The following is a 13,520-nucleotide window of genomic DNA, read 5'->3' on the forward strand; positions in this document are numbered from 1 at the left end:
ATAGCATCTTTGAGAAGCACTGTACTACAGTATATAGTGTATAGTGCACTTCAAAAGCACTCACCGCGTCGGCCATGTTCACCACTGCTTTGGCAAAGTTCTTTGTCTGTGTGGTCGAGCGGCGGAGCTGCACAAACTGAACAGAGTCGGAGAGAAACACTGTGTCAATACCTGATCATAAAGTCTCAAAGATGTAGAGACAGAGAGTTTCCCACGTACCAGCTCATGGTCGTTCACCACCATCAGCTCGATGTACTTGGTCTCGGTTTGGACCGTGCGCTGGCCTCGCCGCACCTGGAGGGGGCAAAAGAAATCCACACAGCCTGAGTTCTGATTTCACTGCTATAATAACCTTCACACAGGTCAAACACCCACTCACACACACACACAGAGCCAGCAGGTGAAACTGTAACTCAGACACAGATACAAACAAATGCTGATGCTAGTGAAACTTTAGTCTTTGTCCTTGAGAAGGAACTTCAACAAGAGAGAGACAGAGAGCAACAATCACTCACTCATGTAGCGGAATATTCTTCTGTATCTGAGACGACAAACAGCAACAACTAAACCAGATTTTAATGGACAAACAAAAACGTCATGATACCGAGTATCTCAGAGTGAGTGCATGCAGTGAGAACGCACCATCTCTAGTTTTGCAAGTCATCAAATGTTCATGCTCATGAGAGCAGCTGAGGCTCATGGGGAAGTTATTTATTTCAGGTATTTGGTCATAAACTCTCTGAGTCATGTTGACATTCTGACGTTGATGCAAAGTGAAGAGTTAAGGGATTCTCAGAGATAAATCGTCCATGAATAAAGGGGGAAATGAATGCCTAACGTCAGGAAAACGACACAGTGGTGGCTGACAAAGGTCAAACATGATGACTATTATTGTGGAAACAAGGAGTCAGAAAATTAGACCATGTATAAAAAGAGGACAGTTTTTGGGTTTGCTAATTGAAGCTAAACAGGAAGTAAGAACATTAAGAACTCAATAATAGGACTTCACTGGAATGGACGTCTATGGAAAACATTTTCATGCAGAGCTGACGGTCTTAAACACTAGTTTCCAGCATGTTTCAATAAAAAAACATGATTAAGTTTGTTCCCAGGTAGAGGAAACTAGATGATAACGCATAACACATATGAGTGGACAAAAATGTGATTAACAGCTGGTAGATGGGAGTTCACAATCTTATAGGCGATGTCACAACCAGTCGTCAATCGGGTCAGAACAATGGAGGCATTCAGGAATAGGATTTTAAAAATTCTATTTTAGTCATAATTGTAACAAAAGATAGAAAAGGGTGATTATGAAAGACTGACTAATAACATCATTATTGATAACACTGTGACGTGATTAATGTCCTTTGAGATAATGAGGACTCTGGCACAATTACTTTTGGGGATGAAAGGTTTAGGAGCTGTTGCTGTATTAACTTTCCTGGTCTGATAACACCGATTGCACAACTTTCAAATCCCAAAGCCCTTAAATTTGCTGCTGTCCCTTGATTCATTTCCTTAAATTTCAGAAAGCTCTGTGTCTCTCTCTAAAATAGTAATTGTGTTATACTATACTACATATGTCTTCGTGGCAGGTGAGCTGTGTGCATAACTACATGCAGGTGTGTGTGTGTCACGTGGGCTGTATGAACACTGACTTGTCTCTTTGAGCGTCTCAGTCGTCCTGCAGCGACGGGCTTTCCATCCTCAGACCACTCGTCTCCTTCACTGAGGCCATCTGGCTGCTCCTCAGGCCGAGTGCTGTTCACAGAGCATCCTGACAGACACACACAGATTTGTGCATGAATTCATTTGGCCAACACGAAACAAAGGATTATACCTAACCTTAACCCTAACCAGTTAATGACTAACCCTAACTGTAACCTAAACACAATTCAGCAATTCTTTGCACCAAACTTAACCAGTTCCTCAGAAATAAGGTCTCAATAGGACTCATTTGGTCTCCGTGAGGACTACTGGTCCTGACAAGGTCACTGTATATGCCAGAAAAGAGGTCACAAATTCAGGTGCACACACACTCACATCACATCGAGGGAAAACCAAGTAAGTTAGAGAGAGACAGAAAAGTGGCTCGTCATCAGTGCATGGATGAATGTAAGCTTGTCCTACAGTCCACTGCTGCTCCAAGAGGAGAAATCAATATCACACAACCACAGGAGAAGAGAGGAGGAAAGGATAGAATGACGGGCTAAATGGAGAGAGAGAGAGAGACAGAGAGCGAAAGAGAGAGACAGAGGTGAGGAGGTACAGTGAGGGAATGGATGGATGAGATTGAGTAACAGGAAAGAGGGAGGAGGTTCAATCCAGAGAGTGTTACAGGGACAGAGAGGAGCAATACTCCCAAATGAGACATTTATCTGGGGCAAGAATAAGGGATACTATACTAAGACCTGGTTTTAGAGCTAAGTTAGCACTTAGTTATGATGGTTAAGGTTAGGATAAGGGGCTAGGGATTCATTTATGTCAATGATGTGTCCTCATGAAAATATAAAAACAAGTTTGTGTGTGTGTGTGTGTGTGTGTGTTGGCCATGTCTCCTCTAAACAAGTAATGACAGGCAGCCTTTAGGAGTGTCAATAACAAGCTGCCTCCTGCCAGCTTCATCACAATCTCATTTTGATATGTTGACGTTTTACTACAGCAGCCGCAGTCTGTCAAACACAGACTAGATCTGCGTTCACAGCAGAATGTGTAGGCTTCGGATTTAGAAAAAGGGAAGGCGACAAGACAAGGACACCTTTTGTTTCTTTCCATTTCTCAGTAGGGACAGGAACAGTTTAGCAGCTGAAAAGAAAAGTTACTTTGAAAAGTGATCTGTTATCAAAACAATGGGCCTACTTACCTGGACATGGAGGTTGGAAGAGGTCAATGCCTGGCATGCGGTGCACAGTGTGGTCATTGTGCTCCTGGAGGGCGTCAGAAAAAAGCATTACAGATGTTTTTAATATGTGATACAAAAGGAAAAATATGCTGAGTCGTACAAATATGCAATGTACAAAACGCTCTGTGCAAATGCTAGACTTCAGTAACAAAAGCTATTTGTTCAAAAGCAAACGCAACAAATAATCAAAGCCATCAGTCCTCGGAAAACAAAGTTCCCCTTCTGTGCGTCCTTTGTGCCAAGAGGCTGTCTATTTTTGTGATTTTTAATAACCCAAATGAATTTAATGTCAGGCAGCACCAGGTTTTTACCAACAGAAGTGGAATGACCAAACAGTGCTTGAATATACTGATCTGACAACAGGACTTATGTTGTACTATTAACAGTGAAATGCAGCTGTGTATCAGTGACGCTCTCTCCTATGCATCGCGCGTGCCTTGAAATGACTTTCCTCATCCTGAGCTTAAAAGCTTTTCTCCGTGCCTTGTCCTCTGAGGTGCAGACCGATCAACTTGGAAAGAAAGTGCTCGGATACATAATGAATCATTTACTGGGTTGTCATAATAGCGGCAACACTGCTGGACACTGTGGTACACTTGAACTGGGGATGAATACTTTATGAAAATGAGCCATCGGAGATAGAGAGAGAGAGAGAGGCAGAGATGAGCTGGGAGGCTATTGATCCATCTCTCTATGTAACAGAGCTGCACTTTGATTATCATGAGGCTTAATGGGGGGGAAATGCTCAGCCACTTGCACTAAGTTCTATATACTTCCTTTCAATACTAGATCACAGAACATTTTTGAATGCTCTTAAAGCTTCTTCTTTTTTTAAAAAAAATAAAAAAATCCTTATACTGTCACATGAATCATCATCATCACGCCGTCTGTGTATCAGGTGATGTCTGCCGTTAGATACGAGACAGGAGGAGATGGATTGCATATCAACTCAATCGTTTCCACACAACAGCTCAGAGATTGAGTCACGCGGTGTGGAGTGGCTGTAAGTCACGGGGAGACGAGCACAGAGAATGTGAGACAGACGGGGGAGTGGATTCACCGCGGAGATTTTCAAATCTGTTCAGTGAGTTGGTAGAAAACCGGCGCCAATGTTTTGACATCTTTACAACATGACCTTGCTCGCTCTGCTAGGTTTGATGACCCCGGGGTAGGGAAAAAAAAAGATAAGTGTGTGTGTTTACTAGTGATGCAACTGTCTGTCGCTGATCCATCCCACTGAAGCCCTGACTCACCTCTCCACGGCCAACTGGCTCAATCACATAAGAGAAGTTCCCATCGGAGAACATCCCACTGAAAAAGAAACGCGGTGGTTACAGGTTGCAATGTGCTGTACACTATTATTCCACGTCAGGTGTTGGTACAGAAACGACTTACAATGACAGAATGAGGTCGTTAGATGCTTTGAGTCTGACACATGGCGGCCAAGTGGAAAACAGACTTAAGCCACTTAACAAAGGCTAAAATCGATGTCCACTTAAGTTTGCTTTATCTCACCATTACACAGCCTCCTCTTACTGGAAACTGTGGTTTGTGTCTCTTTGTAATCCACTCACTCCTCAATACCAAAGTCCAGAGTATTTTTTAATGAACAATGTTACATCATGGCACACACGAGTTATGTTGCCTCTATCAGTATGTTCAAACGTTTTTCCAATTTGGTATTTGAAATGAAATGCCGATTTATTTAAGTGAAACAAATATCAAACAGGGCAGAAGTAGATCAACAGCTTCCTGTCCTCATGAGCTTAAAACGCTGGATTTCTCAGTGGACTTTGGTTTGTGTAGTAAGACGCTCACAAAAGTGACACAAAACCTCAGTTTCCATTTGGAAAAGGCTGTTCAACAGCAAGATAAAGCAGTATATTTTATTAAATAACACTTTTGTTAAAGTGCTTAAGTCTGTTCCTCCTTGTGTCCTGACTGGCAGCCATGTTTTCGTGTGCCTGACTGTAATGCCTTTTACCGCACATAAGCAGGCGGCTCATCCCTCCTCACCACGTGCAATATACTGTAAATTTACACAAGTGCAATATCAGTTCCCATGTTCAATCTTTGTTTATACGGTAAATATCATTATAACTGTACTTCTTTGTTGGTAATGCATGTTTATTATTTATTATCTTAAACTTTTAGGGTCCACATGGTGTAAATTTTGACATCCACCCATTTCTGTGTTGGTCCACATCTGTGCAGATCTCCAGCACGCTCATGATTTGGTCAAAAGAAACAAAGACGATGACAACCGTAAAATAAATTCCTTGTGCTTATGTGAGGAAGTCATTTGGTGCACAAGGAAATACAAGTGAGGATGATTTCCAGGTAAGAAATTGCTGCTGTAAACATGCATGTGTGGAACACCAGACTGACATGGACCTGTGGATGTGGAGCGTGACAAGTACGACCCAGCTCTTAGACTCACCGCAGGCCATGGCAGGTGGACAGCGCGGCCCAGGAGCCGTGTATCCCTCGCACTTGCCCGTGGTAGTAGCAATGCTCTCCCCCCTAAATCACAGATTACACAGTGAGAAACCAAACGCACATCGCCTGTTGCTGATCCCCTACACAAACACAGAGCAGGTATTTGCTGTCACAGAGGGGCCTATGGGCGACCTGGTGGGCCCGACTATTGGATATCAGCGACTATTGTACAGCTCAGGGAAAACCTACACTCTCAGAAGCGGACGCATGCATACATACAGTACATGTGTGTCGAGTAATTAAAGAGCAGGAAAGCCAGAAATCAAATGGAAGAAATGGAACAAAGGGAATCTAGTTCCACTCTAGGGAAGTGAACGTCCAGATTTCCACTTCAAACAACACAATTTTGAAAAAGAAGAGTCAGGGAGTGATATTTCAGAACCAGTGAGAGCCAAACTCCAGGCTGTAGTAATTCAGGACAGGTGAAACAAAGATAACAGTAAGTGTCTGTGACTGTCTCTCTCTCTCTCGCTCACTATCTCTCAATCAAAGCTTATGTTATTTAATTGTAATAGAACATGCTACCCATACTCATTGAGATAACCTCAAGTGGAGATAAGAATCTGAAGCCTCCAGAATAACAACTGGGCTGACACTGTATAGATATTTTGTAACCCGAATTTTTGCAGGTTTTCTCCTGCAACCAGGTTCTTAATGGATAATCCCTGCTGCCAATCACACGTGTGAACACCAATGTGTGCCACACACTATTTGTCTCATAATGAACATTGAAGCAATTGAAGAAGACTCCAAACTAGCGAATGAGACCATGAACTCCTCAGGAAAATGGTGGCGTTATAAATCAAGTGAAAAGAAGGATCATTATCCCATTTAATTCCCATTTTAAACTTCGTTTTGCAACCAGCGGAGTCGCCCCCTTGTGGCTATTCAATGTATTTTCATTATTTAAGTATCGTGCAATTTTGGTCATCATCAATTAATCATTGTGAAATCAAAATGCAATTTCAAACAACAAAATTACCAATTCAAAAAGGTGGCAACTTAATTGTTCTACACTTTTCGTTTAACAGTTGTTGTTTTTAAGTTCTCATGTGATATTGCTCCATCTCTCTACACACAACACAACAAATACTGGACTGAAGTGTGACTTATGTACATATATATATATATGTATATATATATATATATATATATATATATATATATATATATATATAGACAGTATGTATAATATCTTGCAATTCTAACCACAACATTTACCAGAAACATTTACCCCAATCATTCAGCCTAAGTCAGCATTATCCCTAATAAGTAAAATAAATAACATTTACATAAACATGGAGGATATACCAGAGACAGATTTAAAATGGGCATTTTAAAAAGAAATAAATCAATGCTGAAAAAGCAGAGCTATCCTGGCTTTCAGGAACTGGCTCATTCTCTTCCCAGCATGGAACTTGATAGTATCTATCGCCCCCGAGATGAGATGGTAAATCATCAACAAAATAATGACGACCCACAGGAGTGCAGCAGCTTTTCACGTTTGATCATTTCTTACACTGTCATGCAAGGAGCGTGAGTAATAAATGACGTGAACCTTAAGCTATTCAAAACTTCATGCCTCCTATTTGTGACATCAATTAAAACAATCTCTCTGATAAAGTAAAACCATTCTTAATGAAATTATAACTACTAATAATTACTGTACAGTGTTAAAGGCTCCACCTGCATGATCGTGTTATATAGGAATATAGTGTTTCAATGATGCCTTGCTCGTTACAGTCATGAGACAACACAACAACACCTGCTGTGACTTACATATGTGAGCGATCAATAACTGAGGAGAAAAAAACTGTGCGTTAACATGAGCAGGATTACAGCTGGAGGGATAATAAATAATCAAACAGCCCTCAGGAAAGTGGGAGGAGATTACAGCCACATGTTGGAGTGAGGACACTGTGAGAGAGAGAGAGAGTCATAGAGAGGGTCAGTTTCAGGTGTTTGTAATGAACTCCGCTCATGTCATGTCATGTCTGCCACTTGAGACTTCAGTCGTCTGCCATGACCACAAAGAAAAGAGGCAACAGGGAAATACTGTACGTCATGTATCACTGGCCTTTAATCCAAGCTGGAACTCAAAAGTAGTTTTGCAGGTGCACACCTCCCTAAACTATGAACACTACATTAAGTCCAAAAATAGGTGCAATAAAAACATTTCTTGTAAATGTACAATTAATATTTATTTATTTATGATATTTAGTTTCTTAAAAGATTCATTTTTGAGCAGACATTAAAATCCATATTGTTGGTTTAATAAATATTGTATATTGTTTGTGTGTGTGTGTGTGTGTGTGTGTGTGTGTTGTGCTTTATCATTAATAACTTGTGTTCACTTGGGTCCGTCATGATGCTGCTGGTTGGAAAAATATTTCTGTTTGATGGATTATCTGCTTTATGTAAATTATAAACATTGCAATGAAAACTGCATTATTTGCCATTAAATAATGGTTGTTGGTTATACAACCACCGATACATGACTTTACTACTTTCATGTAAGCTCGGCTTCCCATGTAACTCAAGCTAAAGTGGTCAGAAACAAATTAAGCCTATGAGAATTGTTATTTGACTTTATCACAATATAAGGAACCAAATCTTTATCTTTGCTGTCATTATACAACTGAATTTCATGGTGAGATGGAGGGTTGATCAGAGCCGCTGCACCACAAGGGACCAACCTGACCAAATATGTCTAACATTCTAACATGTTTTGATGGTGGAAGGAAACCCAAGCAGACACGGGGAGAACATGCAAACTCCACCCCAGCACAAGTGAGCGCAAGCAAGACAATGAATAACGTTTTCAATTTCTGAATTTCTGTTCCACTCTGATCTAGAAAGGATGCTGGAGGAGAGCAGCATGGCTTTGCCAGTGGCCGTGGTGTGAGGCAGCATTTGTGCAGCAAGACATAAGTGAAGAAGGAGTGTTACTTAGTGAGAGTGTGGCTGGAGCCCGACTCATTGATTGTGGTCCGGCGGCTGTCAGCTGTTTATATCTGGGATGCACGACTACTGTGTCCTGCACGGGCTAACGCACACACCTTTATTTATTGAAACACAAACTATAGCTATTAAAAAATGTACCAGATTCATGAGATGACACTCTTTGACCATCAAACTCTCATCAGTCCATCCTTAAGTTCAGGTGAACGCCTCTGATCGCAGATATACAGTATGCAAACTCTTTGATTAAGTCCAGGTATTTTTTGAAGCATACTGATATTAAGCAGCGCAACATCCATTTAGGAAGAGATAGACTTTCATCTTCATATTGCCAAGTTAGGCGCACAGCACTTAGCCCGAGACAAGAGCATAAATAAATAAGAGGTAGGATTACAGGGCTAAATGGAGGCAATCAAATTGCCTGACACAACAGACGCACACCGACTGTGAGTGACTTTCAGACGAGGTGCACGGGGTCCGGCGATAAGTGTTATCATTGCTCAGAGGACAAGGACCCCCCCTTTGAAATAAAGAACTAAATGAATGAAATAATAATCTGCTTGTACAAACACTTAAGACAAATAAACAGTAATGTCCCAGAGCAACAAACAAATCATTTTTAACTGTAGGTGAATCAGATAAGCTGGACTTTTCATGTCTCGACTTTGACGCAGCATTTTTGAGATGAGACAATTGAAAATTCAACGTCCTGAAAGAGCAAAGAGAAGCAAGTTTATTCCATTGATGCTGCAGACACAATCAGACACATTTTATATGTTTTTATATGACTCATCTATAAGTTATTATGACCTACATGATGTTTTAAGTAGCACATGAACTCAGGACCACAATGGAAAAGAGTCATGTCACTTTTTTGTATTTCTCCGATGAATTTCATGACTGTATTTACTTTTTTTTTGGCAAACTACCATATATATTCATTTTTATTGGATAATGACATTACATCATACTTTGTGATAGGAGAGATGTGATAGAAAGGGGCCTGTCAAAAAGCCGGAAACTGATACAACTATAGAAGAGCTTCCATCAATTCCTAGTCACAAACTCAATTCCTCTTCTCGTCTGTGTCACTGTGATTCAATCCAAACGAGACAGTCACCAGCTCCGTGCAAGAGTGCAGATCCACAGGGACCAATAACTAAGTGACACACAAAGGCAGGAGGAATTTATTGGCACGTCAATAAAATGAAATAAATCAAGATGGCAACGGCCTTTTTTATGATGAATAGCCCTATATCAAATTAGATCTTAATTTTAAAGGCTCTAGAACATGTTAAATCGTCAACTTTTTCTGACATAATCTGTGTACTTCGTTGTTAATTTCATAGAGAAATATGAAGAAATAAATGTCTCTATATAACAGTTTCTACACATGACACATTTTCCAAAGGTCAGGCCAGGAGTTGGTTGCAAAATATGGAAAAATGGACATGATTTCAAATCCTGTCACGACATGACAATGTAAACCCACCCTGGTGCTGCTGCTGCTGGCTGCTGGTTACCACGGCAACCATTTACTAATTGGTCAGGTGGTCTTTGGCAGAGAAAAGGGGACGGAACGGGAGAACAGGCATTAGCGAGACAAAGACTGAGAGAGGGACAGACAAAGACCAAAATAAAAGCAGGAGGACACAGACAAAAGGTGAATGTCAACCCCAGACGGTGTCGACAGTCAAATCTGTCTGCACTGACTTTCTGTCTTTGGCCGAGACACTGTGAAGACGCGAGACTCATGAGCATAATTATACTGCTGCTGCTGCATGTCGGAGAGGAGAACATGTCAGCCATCCCATCATTGGTGCTCATGCAGCTACAGCTAAAATATATTTCAGGACACATTTGAGGAGGATTGAGGAGACGACAGCAGAACAAACAGTGGGCCTGCACACACCTGAAGCAAAACCTCTCCATCACAATTTACATAAACCTCTTATTTCTGACTAAAAAGAGTAATAAAGCTAAACAACTCAGTTTGATTAGAAATCTATGACTTCTTACTTCTCACTTGATTAACAACAGATGATAAAACAGAGCACATATGAGTGTGATTGACAGCTGGTATCATCCTATAGCAGGTAGGGCTGCAACTAATGATTGTTTACATAATCAGTTCATCTGTCGATATTTTTCACTTGTTGTAAAATGATCAGTACCAAACCTAGACACGATGATGTTCTCCACAAACCAACGTTATTCAGTATTCATGATTTATTCGTTGAAAATAGTCACATTTAAGAAGCTGAAAAATCAGAAAAGCTTGCTTTAATTATAGAAAAACGTCAATGGACTGATTGAACTGATGAATTAATAATCGATTCATTGAATAGTCGTTGTTGCCTTGTGAACGTACGTTTTCTGAAAAAAACCCCAGCTCAACTCAGCTAAACAGCTTTTTTTAAACAGTTTACAGTGAGTGTGTGCCAAAGCCAGAACTGTCCCTTTAAATCCTGGTCATTAAAAACAAATAAAGCAAAAAAACATTTATTTAACCTACCATACTTTCTGACAGCTGCCCATCATCCTCATAGTGCCGCTCCACATACTCTGTAGACAGGAGATTACTGGAAAGAGAGAGGACGACATTTAAATGTTTCATTCAAATCATATTTAAAGGCACAGTGTGTCATTTCCTCCTCTAAGGGTTTCTCAATCAATACAAGAACAAAAGTTTGATGATTTAGTTTTATAAAATTGGGAAACCATAGGATCATGGGAATCTGGTTTGGTTTTCTTGTGAGTTTGTGTGAGTTTTATATATTTATATGCAGAAATGCTACCTACAACTGTATATCTGTAAATACTTTCTTGTTTCATTTTAAAAGCACAAAACTATAGCAGTGTGAGACTCGGTCATACAGGTCCTCAGCACAGAGTGCTATTTGTGCAAACGCTATTTAGACTTGCACCAGTCGAGATAAACAAATCACTGATTCATAAGTAAAACGGCGTGTGAAGAATTGTTGATTCTCAGAACCAGGCACAGGTGTTTCATTAATCCAATAAATGTAAGTGGTAGAGCAGCAAGGACTGCAAAGAGGAAGGGAGGAAATTAAAATTGCATTTGTTTTATTATGTGCACCAGTGATTCCCAAAGGAGGAGTAGGTCAAAGGTCAGAGACCAAACGAAAGAGCCAAACTCCCTGGATTCAGGAAGAATAAGTGATGACAGTGTTAAAATGATGATCGCTGCCAGGATGGAGACAATGTTCTGACCGTGAATATGAGCCAAGAACATGATGACCTAAAAACACTGGGGAGTGTCAGCTGTTTTATCAAAATAACAGGAAAACATTTGGAGAAATGTGAGGAAGAATTCCTAATATCACACACACACACACACACACGCACATGCCTTAAGCAATGAAATAGACTCATGTGGAAGGACAACACTGTAAGTGCACATAGAAAGTGGTCAGATCTGAGCTCAGCGAGGCTATTTGACTGTTCCACTGCTGTTTAACATCCATCCATCCATCTTCTACCTCTTTATCCTCCACATGAGGCTTGCAGGGGTCTCTGGTGCCAATCCCAGCCATAATGGGAAGGCTACACCCTGTAGAGGTCGCCAGTCCATCACAGGGCCACAAAGAGTCAAACAACCATTCACTCACTCTCAAAATCTCACAATTTTGCCTAATCCTAAAAATCTGCATATTTTAGGACTGTGGGAGGAAACTGGAGAACCCGGAGAACCCGGAGGAAACGGGGAGAGCATGCAAACCCAGGTCGTCTTTTCTATGTAACATGTAGATTGTAAATAAAGCTTTGCCTCGCTCAGGTTGTAAATCTGTCTGCATTGTCGATTATTTTCTCCACAACAGTCACAGTACACAACCACTAGTGGAGAGTCTCTGTTGTCCTATTCTTGTGGTGCATGCACAGAACATGCAGGCCAGCCTCTTTTCTGACTTCTGAACGTATGGACGCAGCAGTAGCTCAACTCCAAATCGCATTACATGGGTGTGTTAGTCTGACTTTGAGAAATTCAATTTAGTTCAATTTCAGTAGAGCTAACATGTTGGCTAGGAAAGGTCTCCAGAGGCTCCACTTCCTGAGGAGGCTCCCACCACGGCTGCTGTGGTACAGGTGCAACCATAGAGTCAGTAATCACATACTGCATCACAGCCTGGTGCTCTGGCTGCACCTCGGATAACTTGTACAATAAAGGAATCTAATCGAATGTTCAAATGTGCTTTAGTTAGTTAGTAAGTTGTTGTTGTTGTTTTTTGTCTAATGTCATGTAAAGATAGTGAGTGACAGCTGTATCCAGCTGGGTCAGTGTGGATGTGCTGACTTACTGGTTGAGTTCCAGGTCAAGGATGAAAGAAGTGCCAAAGGCCTTCACCAGGAAGCTGCACTGGGCCAGATGGACCGGCTGAGGAAGTGACAGAGAAGAAAAAAACGGAATGAGAAAGTGACAAAATTCGTAGCTTAACTGATTTAGTTTTTCTTTAATTCATTCATTAATCATCACATCATTTTAGAATAATCCCTGAACACTCTTATTTTACTCAAGCAGCTTTGAGGTAAAACAAAAATCACAATTTTATTTTATTTTTCCAACATGTGGAGACCATGGCCAAGAGAATCACCAGTCCAAATCCCAGGATGGTGCCCCTGAGCAAGACATCAGCTCCCCCACTGCTCCTGTGTGCGTTCAGTACTGGTGTGTAATAATGCAGAGGTCAAATTCACTAACACTAATTGATGTGTGTGCAAAAATAACTCATTCTATTTGTGAACATTATATTTTCAATCAAGAGAATAAAAAGTGTTTAATACCAGCACCTCCATGTCTATTTAGTCCTTTTTCTAGTATGACTATACTAACATAGTGCTAGTTTAGAAATACTCGTTAGCTGCTTGTGTGTAATAATATGTAGTTGGTGCAGTCCAGGTTCTAATAAGACATTTTTAATTACAAAAATCAAACATAAATGACCAGTATGTCATGGCTTTGAAAAACAGTACACAACACACTTCAAATACACTTTTGTTTAATTGGATATAAATACATTTGAAGGGGCAACAGAGGTGAGTTAGATCTGCAACCAACTTGTTAGGACTCGCATCGCAATGCAAAATGAAAATGATCTTTGGGATTTTTCTTTTCACTCTTGCATTGTTTATATTT

General features: G+C 40.6%; 1 protein-coding gene across 2 annotated transcripts in view; it reads right to left on the bottom strand.

Moving 5' to 3' along the window:
* adam11 (ADAM metallopeptidase domain 11) overlaps nt 1-13,520 on the bottom strand; it is a 33,792-nt gene that overhangs the window by 14,573 nt on the left and 5,699 nt on the right. For both annotated transcript variants that reach the window (XM_044013458.1, XM_044013457.1), the window contains exons 3-10: nt 12,685-12,761; nt 10,881-10,947; nt 5,346-5,428; nt 4,159-4,216; nt 2,867-2,930; nt 1,662-1,780; nt 220-294; nt 65-136 (exon numbers count right to left, since the gene is read on the bottom strand). In XM_044013458.1, coding sequence (XP_043869393.1) covers nt 65-136; nt 220-294; nt 1,662-1,780; nt 2,867-2,930; nt 4,159-4,216; nt 5,346-5,428; nt 10,881-10,947; nt 12,685-12,761 — 615 coding nt within the window. The remainder of the gene's footprint in view (nt 1-64; nt 137-219; nt 295-1,661; nt 1,781-2,866; nt 2,931-4,158; nt 4,217-5,345; nt 5,429-10,880; nt 10,948-12,684; nt 12,762-13,520) is intronic.

Source organism: Solea senegalensis, linkage group LG18 (genome assembly GCF_019176455.1).
Source record: "Solea senegalensis isolate Sse05_10M linkage group LG18, IFAPA_SoseM_1, whole genome shotgun sequence".
Classification (NCBI taxonomy): Eukaryota; Metazoa; Chordata; class Actinopteri; order Pleuronectiformes; family Soleidae; genus Solea; species Solea senegalensis.